The sequence below is a fragment of the Mixophyes fleayi genome, chromosome 5 (assembly GCF_038048845.1).
Source record: "Mixophyes fleayi isolate aMixFle1 chromosome 5, aMixFle1.hap1, whole genome shotgun sequence".
NCBI lineage: Eukaryota > Metazoa > Chordata > Amphibia > Anura > Limnodynastidae > Mixophyes > Mixophyes fleayi.
In genome coordinates, this window is record NC_134406.1 from 57948026 (window position 1) to 57971761 (window position 23736).

The window sequence follows — 23736 nt, forward strand, 5'->3', positions numbered from 1 at the left end:
GAGTAGGTTGCAGTTGGTGAGGCAAGACATGATAAGTGAGTGGATAAGAGTTTTGGTGGGATTCTGGGAGAGGAAGGGTCTGATATGGGTGATGTTGCAGAGCTGGAAACAAGAGGGTTGGTCAAGATTGTGAGGGGTGAAGGAGATTGAGGGGTCAAGAATGATACCCAAGCAGCAGAGTTGGAGAACAGAGGAGGTAGTGGTGTTGTCAACAGTGATAGAGATGATGGAAGGGGAGGAGACTTTTGATGGAGGGAAGACAATAAGTTCAGCTTTGCTCATGTTTGTCACAGATTATGATACAAAAGTGCACCTGCTGGTGTTGGCATGACTCTAATGGAAGGTGCGGAGTCTAATGCGCCTCCGGTCTCCTCCAGGGACACACACAAGGAGATATGGGTTTTGCTGCAGGAGACGCGCAGGTCGCGGTCAATTCACTAGGTCACCAACAAGATACAGGAAATAGAGGGTGGTCAGTCTAGCCGAGTCGGTAAAATTCTGGCAGTTGCAGTACACAGTGGTATCCAGGAGGGGTGTTCTTGACCTAGCAGTGTCGGTAACGTTCTGACAGCAACACTACACAAGGAGGATCCGGAAGAGTGGTCGAGTAACAGGCAAGGAACAAATACCAGGTAACCAACTCAGAGGTGAAATCAAAAGAATGGTTAAGAATCAGACAATAAAAAACAAGAAGAGAGCGCAGCTTAAAACCAAAAAATGACAGTTTAATAACAATAAAAAATCCTAAACAATCAAAACTAATTGAAGATAAAAATACAAATAGAAATAAAGTAGAAAATAGATAATATTGATGTGTAAACAGGCATTCACATATCAGTATTATATTTTTTCTACTTTATTTCTATTTGTATTTTTATTTTGAATTAGTTTTGATTGTTTAGGATTTTTTATTGTTATTAAACTCATTTGTTGGTTTTAAGCTGCGCTCTCTTCTTGTTTTTTTATTATTTTATTGCCCTATTCAGGTTCCAGAGCCTGTTATGTGAGCTGCTTCTTAACCAATTATATATTTTGCTTTTAGGTTTATCAGCACCTATCTGTTGTGTGTGTTTTTTAGGAATCAGACAAGGTCATACACAGGTGACCAAACAGACAGGAAGCAACTGGAATGCTGTAGCTGGGGACCCAGAGGCAGCTTTATATAGAGATGTGCTCCCAATGATTAGCGCCGGCGTTGCAATGTAAACGGACACTGCCTGAGTTCCTAGTAGCGTGCTGTTGCCAGGCAATGGGATGCTTATGTGCAGAATATCCGTCCAAGGGGACGGAAGTCAGGGCCATCTTTTCCATTGGGCACGATAGGCAGCTGCCCGGGGGCCCCACGGGCAAGGGGGCCCCATAGACACAGCTCTTAATGAGAATAAATAATCCTGCAAAAGAAAAAAACCTGCAAAAAAACCCTACAAGGGTCACTGAGCAAGTACATCTATCTATCTCTATATATCTATATCTATATCTGTATCTGTATACATCTTTATATCTATATCTAGGGGCCCCGGTGCACTGCTTTGCCCGGGGGCCCATAATGTTGTTAAGATGGCCCTGACGGAAGTATCGTGTTTGGTTGCTCGGCAACCAGACGCAGCAGGGGCACGGACAGGCGGTCATCCCGGCACAGAAGAGGACGGCGCTGGATAATGTTAAGTTTGAGAAAGTGTAAGAACATCCAGGAGGAGATAACAGAGAGGCAACTGGACACTCGAAAGAGGAGGTAAGGGGAGAGATCAGGAGATGAGAGGTAGAGTTGAGTTCTGTCTGCATGGAGGTGGTACTGAAGGGCCAAAGGCACTGATGAGTTCACCCAGGAAGGAGGTGTACAGAGAAAGAAAATAGAGGACCAACGACAGAATCCTGTGGGGCGCCTATGTGAATAATAGATGGGGAGCAGGTGGAACCAGAGGTAGAAACAGAGAAGGAGCGATTGTTGAGATAGTAGGTGAACTGAAGTTTGGAGTAGGAGAAGCTGATCCACAGTGTTAAAGGCAGCAGAGAGGTCTGGAGGATAAGCAAGAGAGAAGTGGCCCCTGGATTTGGCCGACAAAAGATTATCAGTGACGTTGGTGAAGGCAGTTTCTGTGGAGTGAAGGGGGCAGAAGCCAGATTGGAGAGGATCAAGAAGAGAGTTGTCAGAGAGGTAGCTGCTGAGATGGTTGTAGACAAGCTGCTCAAGTATTTTGGAGGCAAAAGGGAGAACATAAGTTAGAACATAAATAAAAAAACAGTAGTTAGTGAGGTTGGGTCAATATTGTGTTTTTTTTTAAGAATGGGTGAGATAAGAGCATGTTGAAATGATGAGTGGAAGATTCCAGTGGATAGGGACAGATTGAAGAGATGAGCAAGGTGGTAGCAGGCAGTGGAGGAGAGGGAGTGAAGGATGTGAAAGGGGTTGGGATCCAGGGGGCAGGTTTAGGGTGGAGAGGATAAATAAGTGAATGGACTTTGCCACCCTAGTGGAGTCGAAGGAGCACAAGAGTTGGTGGATAGAGATAGAGTAGGTTGGAGTTTTAGGGTTGGCAGAAGATTGATATGGGAGAAGGAGATTTTATGTCTGATAGCCTCAATTTTGAAAGTGAAAAATAAAGCAAAGTCAGTGGCAGTAAGGGATGATGGGAGGGGAGGAGGAGGGGGGCAATGAGTGTGTTGAAAGTGGCAAAAAGGCAGTGGGGATTGGACGACTGTGAAGAAATGAGACTTGAAGGATTGTTTAGCGGGGAGAGAGCAGAACTGTATGGTAGGATGAGAAGATGAACTTAAAATGAAGGAAGACTGCCATGGAGAGAGAATTTGGAGTGCCACGGTTGGGGTGGACTGAAGAGGTGAGGGCAGCAGTGTCAAGAGTAGTGGTGAGGGTGTGGTTGTAGACGTTGGCTTCCTGGTTGGGGCAGGCCAGGGTGGATAGAGGGGAGAGTTTCAAGCAAAGAGGCAAAAATAGCAAGATCAAGAGTATCAAGATTGCATTCAAAGTGTAGATTTGTTGGGTGTGGGGAGGGGTGCACAGGATATTAGGAGAGATTGAAAGAGAGGAGATGGTGGTCAGAGAGTGGAAAGGGAAAGTTGGAGAAGTCAGAAAGAGCACATTGATGGGAGAAAAGAAGGTCAATGGAGTGACTGTAGGTGGGGGAATAGGAACATTGTTAGAGGCCAAAGAAGGAAGAAAAGGCAAGAAGTTTGATGGACGCTAGGTCTGTGGAATTGTCTCTGGGGATGTTAAAGTCACCTAGGATGATGGAGGGAAGGTCTGAGAAGAGGTAGTGGGGAAGCCAGGCAGCACAATTGGGAAGTGGGACGTGGGGGGTGGTAGATGACTGAGACATGGGGATGGGACTTCAAAGGAGGAGAATGAAAGTTAGGGCTCAGGGGAGATGACACAAAAGGTACAATTGGGAGAAGAAGGATGCCAACCCTGCCGCCCAGGCGGTCTTCAGTTCTGACAGAGTCAGTGAAAGAGAGGTCCCCATAGGCGAGAGCAGCGGGAGAAGCCGTATCAGTGGAAGAAAGTGACGTGTGTAATTGCCTGATTGATTGATGTGTGTGTGAGACCGACTGACGCGCATGCAACTAACTAACTATCTATGCTCTAAGGGAGAAATTTGTAGTGTATTATCTTTATTGTCGTCAACCTTTTATTTAATAACTGCAACATATTCTGCATCACTATAAATTAAGCACCCTTTATAAGCACTTCAGTCCTTGGAATTGACTGTATCATTTCTCTGCTACAGGCTCACAAACATTACAAAGCCACTTCTGTCAGAAGCCAATTAACATACCTAAGTATGTATTTGAATTGTGGTTGGAAACCAGAGCACTATGAGGAAATCCATGTAAACTTAGGCAGTGCAAACAATTGTATGCAGATAGCTGCCTAGTAAGAACTTGAACCCATGGCCCCAGTGTTACAAGACAGTGTTGCAAGACAGCAATGCTGACCATTGAGCTACTGTGCCACCCTGCCATTGTGATATTTTACATTGCTAACCAATGTTTACACTGTACCCTACTACCCAGTGGGTGTTTTCAATGTGAATCATTTTTTAGCTCTCAACTCTTGTGCTCATTACTGTCTTTATTAATAATTACCAAGTAAGTATCAACATATCTAACTGCTTCATTTGTGTCTGTGGCAAGCCTGGCCAACATGTTGCTTTCCAGGTGTTGTGAAACTATAAGTCCCAGCATGCTTTGCCAGAAAGTCAGCCGATATCTGACACGGCATGCTGGGGCTTTTAGTTTCACAACACCTGGAGAGCCACAGATTAGCCAGGCCTGGGCTATGGTCATGTTGACCAGCATACACAGAAACTAAATAATTATTGGCAGCAGGAAGAAGTGTTATATCCAAAAGTTATTAATGCGCGGTTCCCATATACTCAGTGGGTGTTTTCAATTTATGAATCATTGTTGAGCTCTCAATGGATGTGCACATTACTATATTTATAATTAATTACTGAGTTGCTTGCTGCGCACTTTGTTCCTGCCCTGTATTTAATAGTTTTGTCATATTCTGAAGTCCAGGCTGTATGTGACTGAACTAATTAAGGAGATGTTATTTAACTACTTTCACTTCAGGATCATGTCGGCTATCTTATCTGAATGTGAACTGAACACTGCTACTGACAGCTATTAAAATGCATAGTGTTGATTCCCCCCCCATATGTAAAACCACCTTTGTGTTAACCTTACACCATACTTAGAAACCATGAAATAAAGACACGGACACCGACTTAAGTTTGGAAATAAAAAGGTCCTTTTATTTTTGTTATTAATTTTTATTTTTATTTTTATTTTATTTTTATTTTATTTTCTATAAACTATTTTATTTATTTTTATTTTCTTTTATTATTTTATTTCTATCAAAATCTATCAAAATTTCTATCAACAATTTGGACCTTTTTTATATAGGTGGCGAAGAGCAGGGCAGCCAGCTAAACCAACATAAACCAATATTGTGGAAGATCGTCTCTTTTCCACCAACCTGGTTTAAAACCTTATCTATTGGCCGGTACTATCGACTATAAATTAACTCAATACCCTCTGGACTCAAAACTGGTCAAACCCTTTCAAGGCAAAACCTGATACTCCTTACTAGAGCATCAACGAGTCTGATAACGACGAGGGAACCAAGGCTACATTGCCCACACTTACGTACCGTATGTTTAACAACCATCTGACTGCCATGCTCTCCCACCACTAACCTTCGTTCCTCGTGACAAGAAGTAAACCTGATATACTTAATACAGGGCGGGTGGGTGGGTATCCGGATCCAGGAAACAGGAAGCTCTCCCTCTTCTGCTGCTGGATATATTCTTTCCACAACCACTCCCACCTTGTTCCAATTGGCTGATTCCGTCCCAGGCTTAACTCCTTGTTGGTAAGTAACATATTCAGCTCACAACACATGCTTTTAAACTCCTTCGGCTTAATGGCCTCTCTCATACTAAAATGCATAGTGTTGATTCCCCCCCCATATGTAAAACCACCTTTGTGTTAACCTTACACCATACTTAGAAACCATGAAATAAAGACACGGACACCGACTTAAGTTTGGAAATAAAAAGGTCCTTTTATTTTTGTTATTAATTTTTATTTTTATTTTTATTTTATTTTTATTTTATTTTCTATAAACTATTTTATTTATTTTTATTTTCTTTTATTATTTTATTTCTATCAAAATCTATCAAAATTTCTATCAACAATTTGGACCTTTTTTATATAGGTGGCGAAGAGCAGGGCAGCCAGCTAAACCAACATAAACCAATATTGTGGAAGATTGTCTCTTTTCCACCAACCTGGTTTAAAACCTTATCTATTGGCCGGTACTATCGACTATAAATTAACTCAATACCCTCTGGACTCAAAACTGGTCAAACCCTTTCAAGGCAAAACCTGATACTCCTTACTAGAGCATCAACGAGTCTGATAACGACGAGGGAACCAAGGCTACATTGCCCACACTTACGTACCGTATGTTTAACAACCATCTGACTGCCATGCTCTCCCACCACAGCCGTGTGTTCTTATGGACCACGCGGCCCGCCACCTAAAGAAAAAACTAAACCCCTCAACTCCGAAAAAATACTTTCTATAAATAAAACCATTCCTTCTGCCGACAAATGCACCCCATCCGCTCTGAAAAGATGTCTCCTGTCCACCGTTAACCCAGGATGACTTATCACTACCCCTTGCATGCTTTTAACGTTCTGCCTAGCGTACCCGTTAATCTTTTTAACCACCCTTATCAATGTGGCTGGGGGAATAGATGACCTCCAAGACAACCGGGGAATAATATTAGACCAACAAAACTTTATTGAAGGCCATCGGGCGTGTATCTGTGCAAGACCCTCACGAATGTTTATGATTAAATCTAGGGATTTTCCTCTACCCACGTCATTACCTCCCAGATGAATCACAACTATATCGGGGGTACCGTGCTCCTCCATTTCCTTACACAATGTGGGAATCAACTCCGCCCATAACATGCCCCTCTTGCCCAACCACCTGATGTCAACTGGGTGTTTAAAACCGAACCGCCTATCCGCTAATCTGTGCTTCGCTGCCCAAAAAACAAACGAATGCCCCACGACCCATATTCGCGTCGTCGTCACCGTGGAACCTAGGACAAAATAAATATTCTCATCAGATCATACCCATATCTAAAAAACCATAACGACTACCACAAAACGTGTTCTAATTCTGCAGCCTTCTTGCTGGAAATAGCCCCTCCTTACCAGAGGGGCCACCCCCGTTTACTTGAAGTATTTGCCACGGAAGAAAACTTTTCATTAGCTACACCTTTATTCCCCATATGAGGGACACCTGTTCCACTTTTTTAATATTTACTTATTTATTTTTATTTAATTTTATTTATTCTCAAAACTAATTTATTCTAACTCTTAAACAAATGAAAAGGAAAGTTGGTAACCCACATGAAGGTAAAAAACCCCTTATAACCCTGGGAGGCACACACACTAATCAGGCCTTGCCAAGGAAACAAGGGGAGAAAATCCCTTCACGCCCCCGTTCAACACAGCGAGCAGCACAGCCCTGAGTCACCAAGTGATAGAGGAGAAAAAGATAAGATGAAAGCGATAGAGAAAACTGAAGACTTGAGGAGATGCAAGACTGTGCAGTAAGAGCCCTTTCAAGGCTCCTTATAAGGCCGGATGTATTTCTTATATGCCTGTGACCTCCATCTCCCTAGTGCTTGAATCTCGGGGACAGATGCACCCCCAACTGCAGCGGCAGTGGCAGCCCCTATCCTAAAAGAATGAGTACCATAGTCTGCAGGATTTAGACCTATTTCCCCTATCGCCCGTTTCAACAAGGCGTTAAACTGAAATTTAGTTAACGGTGTCTTGTCCATATGAGTTAACCACACACCCTCCCCCGTGGGCCGGAGACTAGCGAATTTATTGGCCATTATGACTGGGCATATAACTGCTCCCTGCTGTTCTGTAATTGTCAACCAATGACCTCGGCCTAACTGGTCTGTTTTTGACTTAACTATCTTACAGCGCATAACGTTAGGTTGTAAAATCACGTTTCTAGACAGTAAAGCCCCCCCTACGTCATTCTTGGATCTGGCTACTAGCTCGCTAATTCTGAAAGCACCGTGATACGCTACTGAGAAAGCTAACCCGAACAGCAAAGCCTCATAATCATCCATAGCTAGCTTCTGCAAAACCTCGACCAGCCTAGCTAAAATTTGGCCGTCAATAGGCCGGCGAGTGTCACTCTTCATCGGCTGCATTCTAGACCAACCTTTCAAAGCCTTTGATATAATAAATGATTTTGTGGGATCTTGTGTACCATTAAGCCTAGCCATGAATGAAATACCGGCTAAGAGAGACCCCATTCTCGCTTTAGACACCCCCTCGTTATACTGGTTCCACATAAAGCCCGTAATAGAGGGAATCTGACCTGAGATGCTGCTGTTGAAAGACGCCTGGTAACCCAACCAACGTTCCCATGCCCCTTGATAACACCTTCTAGTCGCAGGAGCCAAGGACGCCTCCGCTAGCCACTTTATACCTATCGTATCATCTGCCAAACAGAAGGGGGACACTGTAAGCCCGTTACACGGGCATGCGGGGCCAGAGACCTAAAACGTTGCCAGTCAAAACGAGAAAGAGAGTCTGCTATCTGGTTATCTACACCAGGAACGTGCCGTGCTCGAAAACTAATATCACACTCTAGGCATCTCAATACCAAGACTCGTAACAAGTTAATCGCCGGGCGTGATGAGGCACTCTGCTTGTTAATAGCCTGGACCACACCCAGGTTATCACACCAAAATACCACACTCCTACCGCGCAACCGATCAGACCACAACTCTAAAGCCACTATTATGGGAAACAACTCCAAAGTTATCAAGTTCCGGACCAACCCCTCATCCTCCCATGACTGCGGCCAAGGGGCCGCACACCACTCTCCCTGGAAAAAAGCACCAAAACCTTTTGAGCCAGATGCGTCTGTATGTAAGTCCAAGGATGTACTGGATACTGGGGGTGTTGGCCATACTCGTATACCGTTGAAAAATGCCAGAAACCGTTTCCATACAACCAAATCCTCCCTAATTTCCTCTGACAGCCGTACTTGGGAATGGGGACTACGGCAACCCGACGTTGCTAGTTGCAATTTTCTACAAAACACTCGGCCCATAGGTATCACCCGACAAGCAAAATTGAAGGAGCCTAACAGAGATTGAACCTTCCGTAAGGAGCAGGACGAGGACGACATAACTTCTTCAATCAGTGACTGTAATTTAACAATTTTATCAGGGGGTAAACGACAACAACCTTCTATTGTGTCAATTTCTATGCCTAAAAAGGCCAAGCATGTGGCTGGGCCCTCTGTTTTGTCTGCAGCTATTGGTACGCCCATCACCCGGAATAGCGCTTGTGCCGAAAACAAAATGTCTTCACAACAAGGGGAATTGGCTGGGCCTATAAACAGGAAGTCATCCAGATAATGAGCTATTCCGCGGTGTCCAGTTCCCGCCCCGACACACCAGTGGAGGAAGGAACTAAAAGCCTCAAAATATGCGCATGAAACCGAGCAGCCCATTGGCAGGCATAGATCCACATAGTACTCGTTACGAATTTTAAAACCCATAAATTTAAAGGACTCGGGATGCAAAGGGAGGAGGCGAAAAGCGGATTCTATGTCCAATTTAGCCATCATCGCTCCCTTGCCAAACTCCCTAACTAAAGTTAAAGCATCATCGAAAGACTGGTACACCACTGAACTAATTGTAGGGTCAATCGCATCATTAACCGAGTTGCCCGCTGGGTGAGACAAATGCTGAATTAATCTAAATTTTCCCGGGGCCTTTTTTGGTACTATCCCGACCGGGGAAATGACTAAATCCTGAATGGGGGGGGATGAAAAGGGGCCCACCATACGTCCCAGGCCTATCTCCTTACCAACCTTCTCTGCCAGAATGTCAGGATGTAAATATGCGGAACGAAGGTTCCTGGCGGCGGTACCCGTCACCCCACTGTCAATGGGGAGGCGGAAACCGAGGCGAAAACCCTCTCTAAGGAAAGAGGCCTGGGCCGCATCCGGATAAAGAGCCAGCCACCTACAAAGGATAGGGAATATAATGGGAGAAAACGCCTTAGATAGCACTCCCTGCCCCTCCCCGTCCCCTACCGACGCCAACGGTGCCCCTAGGGCAGTCTTTGAGGGGATGACTTCCTCTACAATTGGAGCAGGCGTGTCTGTAACGGCATGCCTCCCCCCTCCCGCATGAGGAGTTGTTAAAAGCAAAGCACCGATTCCTTGAGGACAGGGGAGCACCACGTCTCCCCCCGTACTGAAACCTAGCTGACTGCGGGGGGCCGTACCCCATGTGCACCCCTCCCATCTGGGCTCTATTCAATCTCATCCAGATTTCTACATCCTTATAGGCCAGGGGCATATAATGTTGGCCGTGCACTTTCTCTCGGAAAAGCTTATCATACAACCTCCAGGTCCCGGGGCGTTCACAACTATGCATCTCGTTAATTAAATGGAGATATTTCCAAACGTCTATAATTGCATCTGGTCTCGTTTCCAAATAGCAAGCCGAGAAAACACAGTACCCCGTTAGCCAGTTAGAAAAATTTCTATACGCATCCTCACCAACTCCACCTCTTGCGCACGCGGCCGCCAACTCTTTCTGTGTGTCCGCTGTCAGCTCAAATATGTCAACGTAATACCCTCTCTTAATCTTATATCTCATGCTGCGTCTAATGCCTATCGACAATGCTGTGTTCTCACACTTCACTAGCGGTCCTCCTGTCGGTGTGGAAGAGGTGGTATCTAACCTGTCCCTGCTCTTCCTCTTAGCTCCCCCAAAATGAGTGTTAAGAATTTTAATCAGCTTGCGCTGACCCTGCCTAGGGGAAGATGAAGCTGACTCTGCACTGGTAGTTGAAATGCTAGAATCAGACATGTATTGTGTATTGCATATAGTAGAGCCCTCATACTCACCGGATGTTCCCAGTGCCTCCTGCCGAACAGCCCCCGGTACGTCCTCATCTTCCGATCCACTCTGCCGAGCCCCTTGCTGCGTTGTTGCCTGCACCGACTCTTCTCCCCGCAGCTGCAGACTCGTTGCCCCGCCCTCGTCCACCTGAGTCCCTGCGGAGGACAGCTGCACCTGTGTCACTGGATGAGAAGACACGTTAGCATGCGGGGGAGACAAACTGTGTGAAACGTGAGGTGGGACCTCTGCCGGGGTGACTAAGGGAGAAGCATTCGAGAGATGACCGTAGAAACCAGCGGGAGGAGGGACCCTTTGACTATGGTCCCGTGGCTGCTCTGGTGGGGGGAGCTGAGGATCCTTACTAGAACACACAGCGGAATTATAAAAGGAGGGTCTAGGATACACGTGAAGGTACTGACCCGACAAGGAAGGATAGGGGGCCGACCACTCACTTACACCATCTAGAACGGGCCTGAAATCTTTGGGGGGGTATGGCAGAAACCCCTGGGTGCTAGTATTGGCAGCCTCGGGCTGGTAAAATGGTGCCGGTGTAAAAGGCCAGCTGCCAGCTGGAACTGAAGGGCCGGAAGACCGAATTACAGAAGGGACTGCGGGGGGGGCCTGGTGTGAAAATGCTCCCCAGGTATTAGAAAAACTGACCGGGGCTGGCCCCAACAGCCCGGGGGCCTGGTTAGATGATATCCCGGCCCTAACCGAAGATTCCAAGGAAAATAGTAGGGGGGATGAGGTGGGAGGGGGGCTGTCTCTGGAACGAGGGAAAGGGAGGGGGAGGGGGGTACCGCCCGTTAATGCCCCATGGAATGCTGGCAAAAGGGGGAGAACATCCTGATGCATATTTATGTGGGGCTGATCCCCGGGAAGCCCGGAAACCTGTATGCTGGAGATGGATGGGGAAACAGGAGGGGGGTCAAATATAATGGGGCCCAGGCCCCTATAGGGAGATGGGAGCCCCTGGGAACAGGCAGGGGGAGCTGGAACCCCTGCCCCCACTGCTTTAACAACTGTGGACCCCCCCACCCTAAGCTCAGCAGCGGGAGCTGGCTGAGGAAACCAGGGCCGGAAGTGACCTGGCGCCGCGGGCGCCGGGGAAGGAGATCCCCTGCCCCTAGCGCGAACTGTTCCTGTCTTCCTGGGGCCTGCGCCGGTAACAAGCGGCCTAGCCGCCCGCTCCGGCGCCTTGGACCTCCTAGGTCGCCTGGTGCCAGCCCCGCGAGGACCCCTCGCGGCAGCGGCATGGCTAAAACCACGCCCCGCCCCCCGCCCAGACCCGCCGGACGGACCCGGCAATACACGCTGGGTTGAAGGGGGGGGGGGGAGCGGAAGCCCGGGAAACGGAGGAAGGAGCCTCCGTGGAGGCCACGGAACGTGGAGGAGGAGGCAGAGGGGGGGGGAACCTGGAGGGGACAGACCTGGAACGGCGGGGCCGGGTGGATGCCATGGCACGGAGAGGGGGGGGGGGGAACAAGGAACTGAAAAGAGGGGAAGAAGGAGAAGATAAAGCAAAAGGAGGAGAGAAGAGTAAAGGAGATGGAGGAAGCGAGGGAAATATAGGAGCAGACAAGACAGAAAATGCAATATAAAAGAACCACTTAGCCTGATGCTGCCAGTTATCCGGATCCAGGAAACAGGAAGCTCTCCCTCTTCTGCTGCTGGATATATTCTTTCCACAACCACTCCCACCTTGTTCCAATTGGCTGATTCCGTCCCAGGCTTAACCCCTTGTTGGTAAGTAACATATTCAGCTCACAACACATGCTTTTAAACTCCTTCGGCTTAATGGCCTCTCTCATACATCTCTAGAATTAGATATACATTTTATGACGTTTACATCTAACCTTTTATGTACCATTAGCATACCAGCATTATGCCAAAGCAGTTTCTGGGACGTTGTTAGTTAATTGTTTTCATGCTGAGTTTATGAATTGATTATATTATAAACAACTAGATAAAACTGCATTCATTTATACGTAATCATGTTTATTATACTTTTCTAAATCTGCACGGATTTGTATAATTTAAGAACAAGGTCCAAGTGAATCTGTAGGTGAGTTCATCTGTTGTCTGATGAGCGTTTCTTGACATCTCTAATTATTGTGAAAGACAAGGTTGTCTGTTTTTCAATAGTGTGTGTTGTTTTGAGTCAATGTATAAATAATATTCAAATTTAGTTAGTTTGGATATAATAAAATGTGTTTTAGTTTCTTATTGTAATACATTTTTAAAATAGTGCTCTGTGAACCATTTTTCATTTCTTTTAGGTAGACCCTATTTAAAGTGCAATAATATGATTAACTTAGCTTGATTCCCTTTCATTTGTAAGATATAGACTATGTTCTGTGCAGCCTATGGTGTTGAGTCTTCATCTACTTTTTGTGTATCCTCAGTGTGGATGTAGGCAGGCATAGAACAACCTGTAGCATATCGGATGACTAGAATGTTCACAACAGCATGTGTTTTTTCAGCAATTTAGTGTGTGCTCTTGTTGGAGGCTTTGTTAGTATGTCAGCTGACTTGAATCAACACAAGAGGCGCTCTCGTGAACAGAGGAGTATATTCTAGAGGTAGCTAGTGAAGTTGAGACAGTGTTCTCTGAAAACAAGCTGCAGTGTGCACTTGGAGCTAAATGCTATTTGCCTGACTTGCACTGCAGGTAAGTGTGAAAGTATGGGTGCTTGCTCACAGAGAAATCTGGAGGTAACCTCTGTGCTGCTTTTACCTGTACCCAAAGTGCAGTTATGAAGGAGGGTAAGGAGAGTTGGAGAATGTGTGAGCATCCAAGACAGAAAATAGAAAGTACTTGTAAATACAATTCACTTTGCTCCAATAAATAATAGGCAAATTAACATATATAAAGCGACTAATCTTGGTGTCTGGCAGAATTACCAATGGCTCACTAGAGGAGTACTATTTGTTTAGGTAGAGGTGGCCATTAAGGGGGTATTGGTATTTAGGAATTAAATGATCCAACATAGATCTGAAACAATCGGAAATAGATATAGTTGCATGTCTCTTAGATTAAATATGAATTGCAAACACACGTACACATATAGATATAAGTCTAATTTACTTACTGATATGCTATGTTTGTCCACCCAGCCAACCAGATGCAATGGTGATGAATGGAATGTATTGAATACACCTATCACACACCAAATTGTTTAAAGCTGCCAGTTGCAGTGGGTAGATTATTGTGTTGCAGAGGAAGCAAATATTTTGTCTGTAGAGAAACAGATAGGAGCAATATTACTGTGAACTTTTCAGCACCTATTTTGTTTTGCAAAGAAAGTAAAAGTGTTAAAAAATTGCTGGGTATTGTAGTGCCACACATTGTTTATTCACTGAGCTGTGAGTTGGGTGTGGTCCATAGAAAACCTGTGCACAGAAGTTGCTGTTTTGCCTGTGTGGGAGGCTAAAGCACCTGTTTGATTTGCTAATTGCCTGTGAAAAGTGTTGGACTTGTATAAAGACCTAGATTGATGTTTAAAGACTGCAATAGAGCAAAGAGTAATTACTGCCAGAAAAAAAAAAATCTTTTCTTCAGTCAAGATGGGCAAGAGAAAAAAGAAGATATGTTAAAAATGATGTTTAGAAACAGGTGTGTCTCAAATCAGTCCCAGCAGCAAAATTTGGAAAACCTGCATGGGAGTTTAAAGAGTGGAGATGAAGCTGGAAAATTTCATGCTCTCTGCACAAACTTGGTGTTACTTAGGCCAGATTATGTGGCTTGGGAAGAGTATGATTGCTTGGTGAAAACATTTAGAAAAGAAAACTGCTGTATTGTAAAAGAATTGTGGAATTTAAAGCAGCAGAGAGAGCAAGAAAATGTGGTATTTGAATTCCTGAAAGAGAAGTTATGTGAAGGAAAAGAAAAAGCAGTGGAGGCTTGTAGAGAAATAGCAGAGAGATTGCAGCAGAGAGTGCAGGAAATTGCGGGTTTTGAATCTTTGAAATACTAGTTGAATGTGTTGCAGAAACAGTATGAAAAAAGAGATAAAGCAGTGGGAGCTCTTTAAGAGATAGCAGCAGAGAGAGAAGAAGGAATTGCTGTTTTAAAACAAAAACTTGTCATGGTTCAACTAGAGGTGCACACATCAACAGAGTCTGTAAAGGAACTTGTGGAGTGCAAATTAGATAGGCCTTATCTGGCTGTAAAACATGAAAAGCTTGAGGAAAAGACTCTTCTAAATACGTTTAGGAATGTGATCAAGCAGTGGCCTTCACATCCTCTTAGAGGGGGTTGGTGAACACCAAGGATGAGAGCGTCCAAGTTGGTAAACCAAAACCAAAAGTCAAGGGCTTAAAGGGAACACTACTGCTAATCCAGGTCCAGCTGCAAGGGTGTCTCACCAAAAGTGTTTCAAGTGTAGAGAGCTTGGATATTATGAAGCCAGGTGCACTAGACTCCATAAATCTATGGACTGCTCACTTTCCCAAGTTGGGCCTGCCTTCCGAAGTCTTGCTTTGAAAATCCTATCTGTTTCAGACTGAATGCAGTTCTTTGAGGGGCAGTATCAGTGACATCCTTAGTAAGCGGCCAAAAAGCAGGGTCTTCTTTGACTCTCACCCCCGCAAAAATAAAAATATATATTTTTTTTAAGAACCAATTGTCTAAAATTTAATTATATTGTTGAGCAGTGTCAGAAGAATTGTTAACTTACCTTAAGTCCGATCCTCTTCTTTTTTCCGCGCCGCTGAGTCTCTTCTGCCCTCTTCCGTGCTGTGGTTGCAGTGAATGCTGGGCGTGACATCACGCTCAGCATTCACTGCGAGCACAGCACGGAAGAGGGGACCAGGGAGGGAGCCAGATCACCGCTGATGTGACCGCAAGATAAGTATTTTAAAAAAAGGATTCGGACCGGCCCCCCTTGCCTGCAGGGCCCCCGGGCACCTGCCCATCGTGCCCAATGGAAGAGACGGCCCTGCCTCTTGTTAACCATGAATTAGTCTACAGTTCAGGAGCATCCTGATCAAACATCAACTCTTGATGTAAGGATTAAGGAAAATGTTTCTGATGATTGTGGTGATATGTCCAAAAAAATGGAAACTAGCTAACATTTCATACACCACCTACAGTGGCAATAAAAAGGCTCGGACCATGCCCACTTTTTGCTAATAGGGGTCCGGCTACTACTGGTACACGTACTAGAATACCCATTGCAAACACGGACATGCATCTTCTGTAATGTCCCATGCATCGCCTTCTTTCTCAGAGTCTAGGTCTCTCTACTCCAACACAGCCACATCAGGGCATGAAAAAGAACACTGAGACTGAAGTACAACTTGGGCTCTCACAGAATCCTGAGGAGAGTATAAGGAGGGTATCCATGAGTGCTATATGTGAGTCTGACATTTCAGATTCTGACACAGTAATTATAGAGCAGTCTCCTTCTCAAATTTCTCAGCCATTTGAACATTTGAGGATGAGTAGTAATAATGATGATTTAGATAAAGAAATTGAGGATGATACTTTAGAAGTTTGCAAATATGCTAAAGGATGAGGAGGATAATTTTAGATCTGAAGATCAATGTGTTGTACTTGAACAAGATAAGGAGGAGGAGGATGATGAGTGTGTTAAATTAAAGCAGCCACCATTGGTACCACCTCCTGCCCATGATAAGCGCTTTGTCATGCCAGGGCATAAGACCAGAAAAAAGCACCTCTTGTCCTTGGAATTTTTTTCATTCCAATCCAGAAAATATTTGTCAAGGGATCAGTAGCTTTTATGATGCCACAATAAGTAGAGGTAGGGATGTTGATCATCTAGACACCTCCTCCCTGTTAGGTCATTTGCAGCGAGTTCATTCAAGTAGTTTTTTAAATGGTGGAAAATTATGTATCGTAACAAGCAGCCCAGCATCTGGTAGTAGCCGAATGGATAGACACCTCATGCAATCTTCACCATCAACACATTCATCATCAACCTCCAGCATCCAATTTTTCAATTCCAACTGACTCAGCTAATGCAAACCCTGATACCCAATGGACATCCTTGCACGCTACAGTTGCTGATGATGAGAGGGGGACCAAGAAGCGTAAGCATAGTTTGACACAATTGTCTGTGAAGCAAGTGTTTGAAAGAGGAACCAAGTATGACAGCCAGCATTTGGTTGCACTGTGGGTCACTAAAACCATGACCGCTATGTTAGTATTGGGTGTTTGACCTATTCCTGCCAGCAATTCATCAGCTGTACTGGAAGGTTAACAAAAAGTAATTCAGTCCCTAGAAAATGTAATTATATCCATGAAGCGATGGATATGTGGACAAGTGGTACTGGTCAAACAAAAGACTACATGACTGTGACAGCCCACTCGGTATGTGTATCGCCATCAGTAGCAGCGCCGGTAGCTTCATCATCATCATCATCCTCCTCATTCATTCAGCATAGTAATGCTAGCACACAATGCCAGGTAATGCACAGGCAAGCTGCTCTTTGTATCGCTGGTTTTACAAAGAAACATACTGATGTCAGTCTGTTGCAAAAATTCACGAATGTCATCGCATAATGGCTTATCCAGCTAAGACACTTCTCAGTATTCCTCATTGCCAATAACAGAGCGAACATATGTGTGCGTTACGCCTGGCTGAATTTCAACACATACCATGATTTGCACACACAAAAAACTTGATAATGCAGAAGTTCTTAAAAAATGAGAGGTCGGGCCTAGGTACAAGGATGGAATGGACTAGTCTCCGTATTGTAAAGTTAAAGTGACTTATGTTTAGAGTGCCAATCTTTAGTTTTACTAGTAAACTGGCTATAATTATATTTAAATACTACAAAGTGATAAATGTCTAGATTGCCGCTGTTTTATGACATATTGTTGTGTTTCGTCCCCACTATGTACCCCTTTCCCCTTTTATGTCCTACCCCTTCCCTGTTTCTTTTTTTTTTTTGTATCCTTTGCACGTATCTTAGAAAATTCAATAAACTTTACTTTAGTTAAAAAAAAGAAAAAAATGAGAGGTCGGTGCAGGAGATGCTGTCTGTGGCCCATAAAATTTCTGGGCATTTTCAGCATTCAGCAACTGCATGTAGATCATTGCAGCAGCTTTCAAAAAAATTACTTGCCATGTAACCAAGTGAAACAAGAGGTAGTAACGAGGTCAAACTCCACACTTTATGCACACTGCTGTGCCACTATAAAGGAAGAAAAATATTCTCATATTGTGGAGGGCACTTCTCTATTCTATATATTTATTAATGCGTGCTGATAAAACATCAATCTTTATTAGTAATAATAAAATAATTTTACACATATATTGTATTTGGTGAAATATGGTTAAAACCAGATAGTGTAACTGAAAGAAAATGTAAAAAGCTGGGAAAAAAAAATAATGATAATAAAATGTATGTAAACAACAAACCGAATTCCTTAACTCATATAGTTGTAGGTACTTATGATCAGTATAGTTATCGATGTATTGGTAATAGTCAACTATCTCATGTGATTATTCATAGGGATCACACATATTGAGATTTTTAGAACCATCGCTAAGAGTTTCTGATTCCGTAGGCTAGGAACAGAGGGTACGGTGTGCTCTTGCTTTTCATAGATGCTGATCCATAAAATTGGGCACTAAAGAGTGAAGTAGCTGTATCTGATAGGATTGTAGACACCTGGGTTCTACAGACTCAAGAATATTTCAAATTCATAGATTGTTCCTACTTTTGCGGTCCTCCTAAGGTCTCTGTTTTCTCCCTTAAGAATTCTATTTCTCAGTGCAAATAGTCCTGGTCATGATTGTTACATTTTGAAACTTGAGGTTAGAGTCTGCTTTATATTCTATTTCTTATGACCTTTTAGATAATGCAAATATGTCATGTTTCAGATCTCAAACTACTTTTTGAATATCTGAAGTAAAGAAGCACTTAAGATATGCTATCAGAGCTTGTAAAGTGAGGATATCACTGTTTGTGACTGGAGCAATTTTAGGTTCCATCTCTGTGCCTGGACAAGTCTGAGATAAAGATGTGCGCAACACTTTTATCTTGACTCGTACAAAATACACAGAAATAACACCCATTTTGCTCTCATTCGAGTCTTGATTGAAGATATGGGTGGATCCATCAGACTTCATCACTATGATTTGTGCATGTAGAATTTTCATATTACAGTAAGCCGGTAGAAGTAATCCTTGTACAAAAAGGTTGTTGTTAATAGGTTTCTCCTTTTTGTTAAAGTACTTTGAAATATAGCACCGATTTGTCGATCGGCGCTAGTTCTGTGAGAATATGAGTGATAAGTTTTTCTGAGGTAGATAATAGATGATAGTTAATTACACAATGGAAATAAATATTTACAGTTTACTTGAAGCTGAGGAATTTTTATTTAAATTGGCAATGATGGGACCCCTCTCTTAACAGTTAACCTGCATGGTCCAGAGATTGCCGCTTTAAATAAAAATTCATTAAGGGCTTACCTTACTGACGTCGGGCACTACTGCCGGACACCTGTGCATCGGAAGAAGCTCCTGTCAGTATTCTGGTACGATCGGATATCTGGACAGTCGCTGATCAGGTAAGTCTGTGCATATTCTTGTCGTTGTCTTCTAAAATTATTTTTCCTTTGTAGGTGTCCTCAGCATCAATAAAGAGACTACCACAGGTACATTTACCCCCTGCTGTGGAGCCACACATTCACTCCTCTTCCAGCAGTGTAGGGGCCATGTCCAATGTCTTCCTGCTTTTGACAGGTGCACAAATTGACAATGTCTGCAGAAGCTTCAAAGATTCCAGTTTCTAGGCCAGACCCCAGACCAGCCCAACGAGCTGTAACTCCTAGTTAGCATCTCAAAGTACAATATGGAACACACAAAACCGCAACATGTGGTCTATATAGATCGAAAACCAGTCTTCCACCCCTGCCTTAAATTCAAATAAGCACTTGAAATTTTGAACCAATCCTAGTGGATGTTTGAACAGGGTAACCTGGGAAGAGGGGGTAGAATGCTCCGAGTCAACCATCAGGACTAGATTTGATTGGACCATAGACAAGGACTTCATGAGTATGCCCAGCTTATTTTCTCCTGATTAGTCATGAGGAAAGATCTCCAGGACAGGACAGCTTCAACACAGTGATCACTAAATAAAAATGTTTACCACTAGGTAATCACACTTGTCACAGGGAGAAATGAGTCATCTAAATTTGGGATTTGAACACAATATAAAGTAATCTGTAATTTAACATGGAACTGTAACAGGGAACTGTATGCTTCATCATTGGGCATTTCCAAATGATACATACACAGACATATAGGACATGATACTCCCTGCTAATAAAGGAAAGGAGTTGTCAAGCTGATACCATCCCCCTATGTGGCTGAGCCCAGGTGCTAATTAACATGAGAATTCCAACCTTTTTACAAACATAGGCTGATTCCTAAAATGGTAGTACCTTCATACACTTTCTGTATTTACAATAATATATCTAGCACCAAGTGGGTTTCACATTTATTCTCTATAATGTAAGCTCTCATGGGCAGGGTCCTCTACCCTATGTCTCACGTACGTCTAGTCTCTGGTTTTCCATTTTTGTCCCTGTCATGTCTATGCTGAATTGTTTCTGTATGTCATACAATTTGTTCTGTTGCATTCATGATTCTATTATTATGCTCTGTATCTATGTACTTGTTATGTCTACTGTTTTCATGTATGTCATATTTCAACTATGTCAGGTGCTACAGAATCTGCCATACAAGTAAACAATAAAAAATATCACCTGTGAAACCCACCTGGCGACATTTAAGAACTGTAATAGTGACACAAAACACACATAGGGCAATACATTTTTAACATAAGCTATTTTGCAGTGGCTGGTGAGAGGGGATGCCAAGTGTGCTCAACCTTTATTTTAATGGATCTGCCTGGCGCCCTGTTATCGCCACAGGCTCCGATGTAAGAGAATTGAGTATCCTACCACTCGGCGCAGCTCCTACATGTGTCTGCCATGTTTTGTGACACCCCTAATAATATATTTGTTATATTTTGAAAACGCATATATAATCCTATTCAAAGTTTTGTTTTTTAAATACAGCAAGTGTAGGACATGCTTTGAAGTGATTCATTTTAGAGTTGCTCACTCCTAATTCTGAGCAACTGCAAACACATGGCTAGCAGTGGCAGACAATTGCTAGATTATATTGTCTTTGAAAGATGGCTAATAACATATTTAGATTTGGGCCAGTGCTAGAGTATGCATCTTTGCTTGCAATAAACATCATACAGTCATGATTTTAGCAGTAGTGCCACAACAAAACACTACATCGCCGAGAGATTACTTATACAATATTTTCTCAAAAATATGATAATCAGATAAAGAAATATTATCATCACCAGTCACCATCATTACCAGTTAGTTATACAGCGCCAATAATTCCGCAGCGCTGTACAGAGAACTCATTCACATCAGTCCCTGCCCCATTTAAGCTTACACTCTAAATTCCTTAACATACACACACATAGACAGAGAGAGAGAGAGACTAAGGTCAATTTGATAGCAGCCAATTAGCCTACTAGTATGTTTTTGGAGTGTGGGAGGAAACCGGAGCTCCTGGACGTAACCCACGCAAGTAGAGGGAGAACATACAAACTCCACACAGTTAAGGCCAGGGTCAGGAATCAAACTGAAGACCCCAGTGCTGTGAGGCAGAAGTTCTAACCACTAAGCCACCATGTTGCCCATATTATAGCCTAGTTATGAGTTGTACATTCAGTTAGACACAGAATAAAGTAGATCTGTGGCTTAACCTGTGTACCCCACATGTGTAATGTCCTCTATCAACAAAATTTTGACATATGTTGCTAAATGATTGGGAATTCAATTCAGAAGCTGTATGTGGACAAATATGGTTAAGAGTAAGGTTGGAAATCTCAATGACAAGTATTTCAATAGCTTGTGCTGAGTACAGTAATGTTCTACTTGCTATTGCAAGGACACTGTACCACATTTAGCACATCACTAAAATTATATTAATTGCTTTTTAAAATACATCTGTTTAATCAGCAAGAAGCAGGAGTATTGTAACATCATCAAAATGATAACTGCTTCCATTACAAAATTATTTCTGTGACTGTATAATATTAAGGACACATACTAAAAATGTGAGCCTCCATCCTATGAACATTTAAAGTTCATAAAGCAGGAACATTTAACTTTACGTTGGCTGTGATTGCATGTAATAATTCCTTCATGATCATGGATAGTTTATAACTTCTGAATAGACAGAATATCTTAATTGTGGCATGCGTAATTTTAACGAAGAAACTGTTTTAAATGCTTAGTGTACATCTTAGAATTTTACATTGAGCAACAAAAAAAACTAAACAGACAGGGATTTAGTTTGGTAGCATAGTGAAATAAATGCAGGGCAAAAGGCAAAAGTAGCATAAATATATAAACATTCAAGAGTTCTTTCCATAGTTACTTTGATGCATTTAACACAGCCCTGGATAGTTCACCTAAAAATCAAGTGCAAGCTTTCCTGAGTGTAAGGATACCAAATATGTTTAAAGTATAATGGAGATATATATTGCCTAGAATCAAAGTTTTTTTTTAATCTATTTAATGTCCTTTTTCCCCTAGCCAAGTTCCTATGCTACTGGGATTGTTGGGGGGAATTGTACTTTGTACTAATTGTTGTTTGAGATTGTTTGCTCTTGTATATATGAATTTTGGTCTTGCCGGGAGTATGTCTTAAAGAGGACAAAGGGAAAAAGGACATGGCTTTTACCACTGTAACAGATGCCAAGCTTGTAAAATCAGCCATGTACGCAACACTAAATCAACCACTTCCTATTCATCTTCAAGCACGAAAGAAATGCATACCATCAGCAGTAAGATCACTTGTGACTCCATGGGCGTCATTTACCAACTACAGTGCCCTTGCGGCCTACAATATGTAGGAAGAACTATTAGGAAGCTCCATGTACGTATAAGTGAACATTAAAGGAACAATCAGGAATGGTTTTGAAAACCATAGTGTTTCCGAGCACTTCCTTACCCACCATGAGAAAAACCCATCCCTTCTACATTTCATAGGCATACAGAAAGTCAATAAATCATGGAGAGGTGGGGATTATATTAAATCAATTTCACAAGAGGAATCTAAGTTCATTTTCAACCTGCAGACCTTAACTCCCAAAGGTCTAAACATAGACTTTGAATTGAATTACTTTCTTTAGTAATCAATACATTCACAGAAATCCTTTATACTCTCTGCCTGTCATTATAAACCGACATATGTTACTGTTTCCATTTACTTTTACTTCTTCTGCATAATCATTGGTTCAAACCTTCTTCAATCATCTCCTCAACCAATTAGAGGCCTACCTTAAAGTGGGCAATCACCTATCCAATCCCTGTACAAGTGCCTCTATAAGAATGGAGCTGCCTCTACTTAAAAATACTTCCCTGATGAAGCGGTAAGCGAAACGCGTCGGCAGATAGCTGTCACCCACAACTCCGCTATTGATTACATTCAGAACCGGATTTTGGAACAGCGACTTTTCTTTATTTTTTTCCCCCACGCCGCATGCGCATGCGCTTTTTGGTGTTAGCCGCGGCCGCGACTACACCAACTTTTGGAGGCTTGCTTTCATCCTGCATATCCAAAGGATACAGCGGCACCGCTACCACTACAGGGGTGAGTGACATTGACACCATGAGGCCTTCACTACTGGATTAGAGTCTTTGACCACCCAACGCCAACTGACTCTACCGGCATTTATTGTAAGTACCGGAACTCTACTACAGAAGTTGGATTTATCTGTCTGCTTATTATTTCCACTTACTGCACCTTCTGATTGTCATTTATCTCCGACTTTATTTACTACTTAGTACGGAGTAACATCTTTATACTGATACAGAGACTGCGAGCACAGTCGCGTTGGGAGCAACGCTTTACATTGGAACTCATTCAATCTTATCAGTCTGTTGGGACCTCCGTGTCCAATATCAAAGGACTATTGCTGTTTATAGATTTGGAGCCAGTGTATTTTGATGTCTATTATATGGATGTACTAAGGTTGTCACCTTGCATTGTATGTTAACCATTGCAGCTTTGTGATGATTATCATATCAGATTTTCTGTGCCGGAACCTCACTACAGTTCCGACTATACCTACATCCTAGCACGGATTATTGTCATTATATAGACACAGAGACTGCAAATCCCATTAACGTTTGGACTAACGCTTTACATTGGGACTCAATAAACCGTTTT

The 23736-nt window shown here is 43.0% G+C and overlaps 1 protein-coding gene across 1 annotated transcript; it reads right to left on the minus strand.

Moving 5' to 3' along the window:
• Positions 1-7118: 7118 nt before the first annotated feature.
• LOC142157933 (uncharacterized) lies at positions 7119-10953 on the minus strand. The gene is made up of 3 exons (XM_075211442.1): positions 10949-10953; positions 10498-10853; positions 7119-8064 (listed from the first exon to the last, which is right to left on the minus strand). The coding sequence occupies exons 1-3, from the start codon at positions 10951-10953 to the stop codon at positions 7163-7165; spliced, it is 1263 nt and encodes a 420-aa protein (XP_075067543.1). The 3' UTR covers positions 7119-7162.
• Between the last annotated feature and the right edge of the window lie 12783 nt (positions 10954-23736).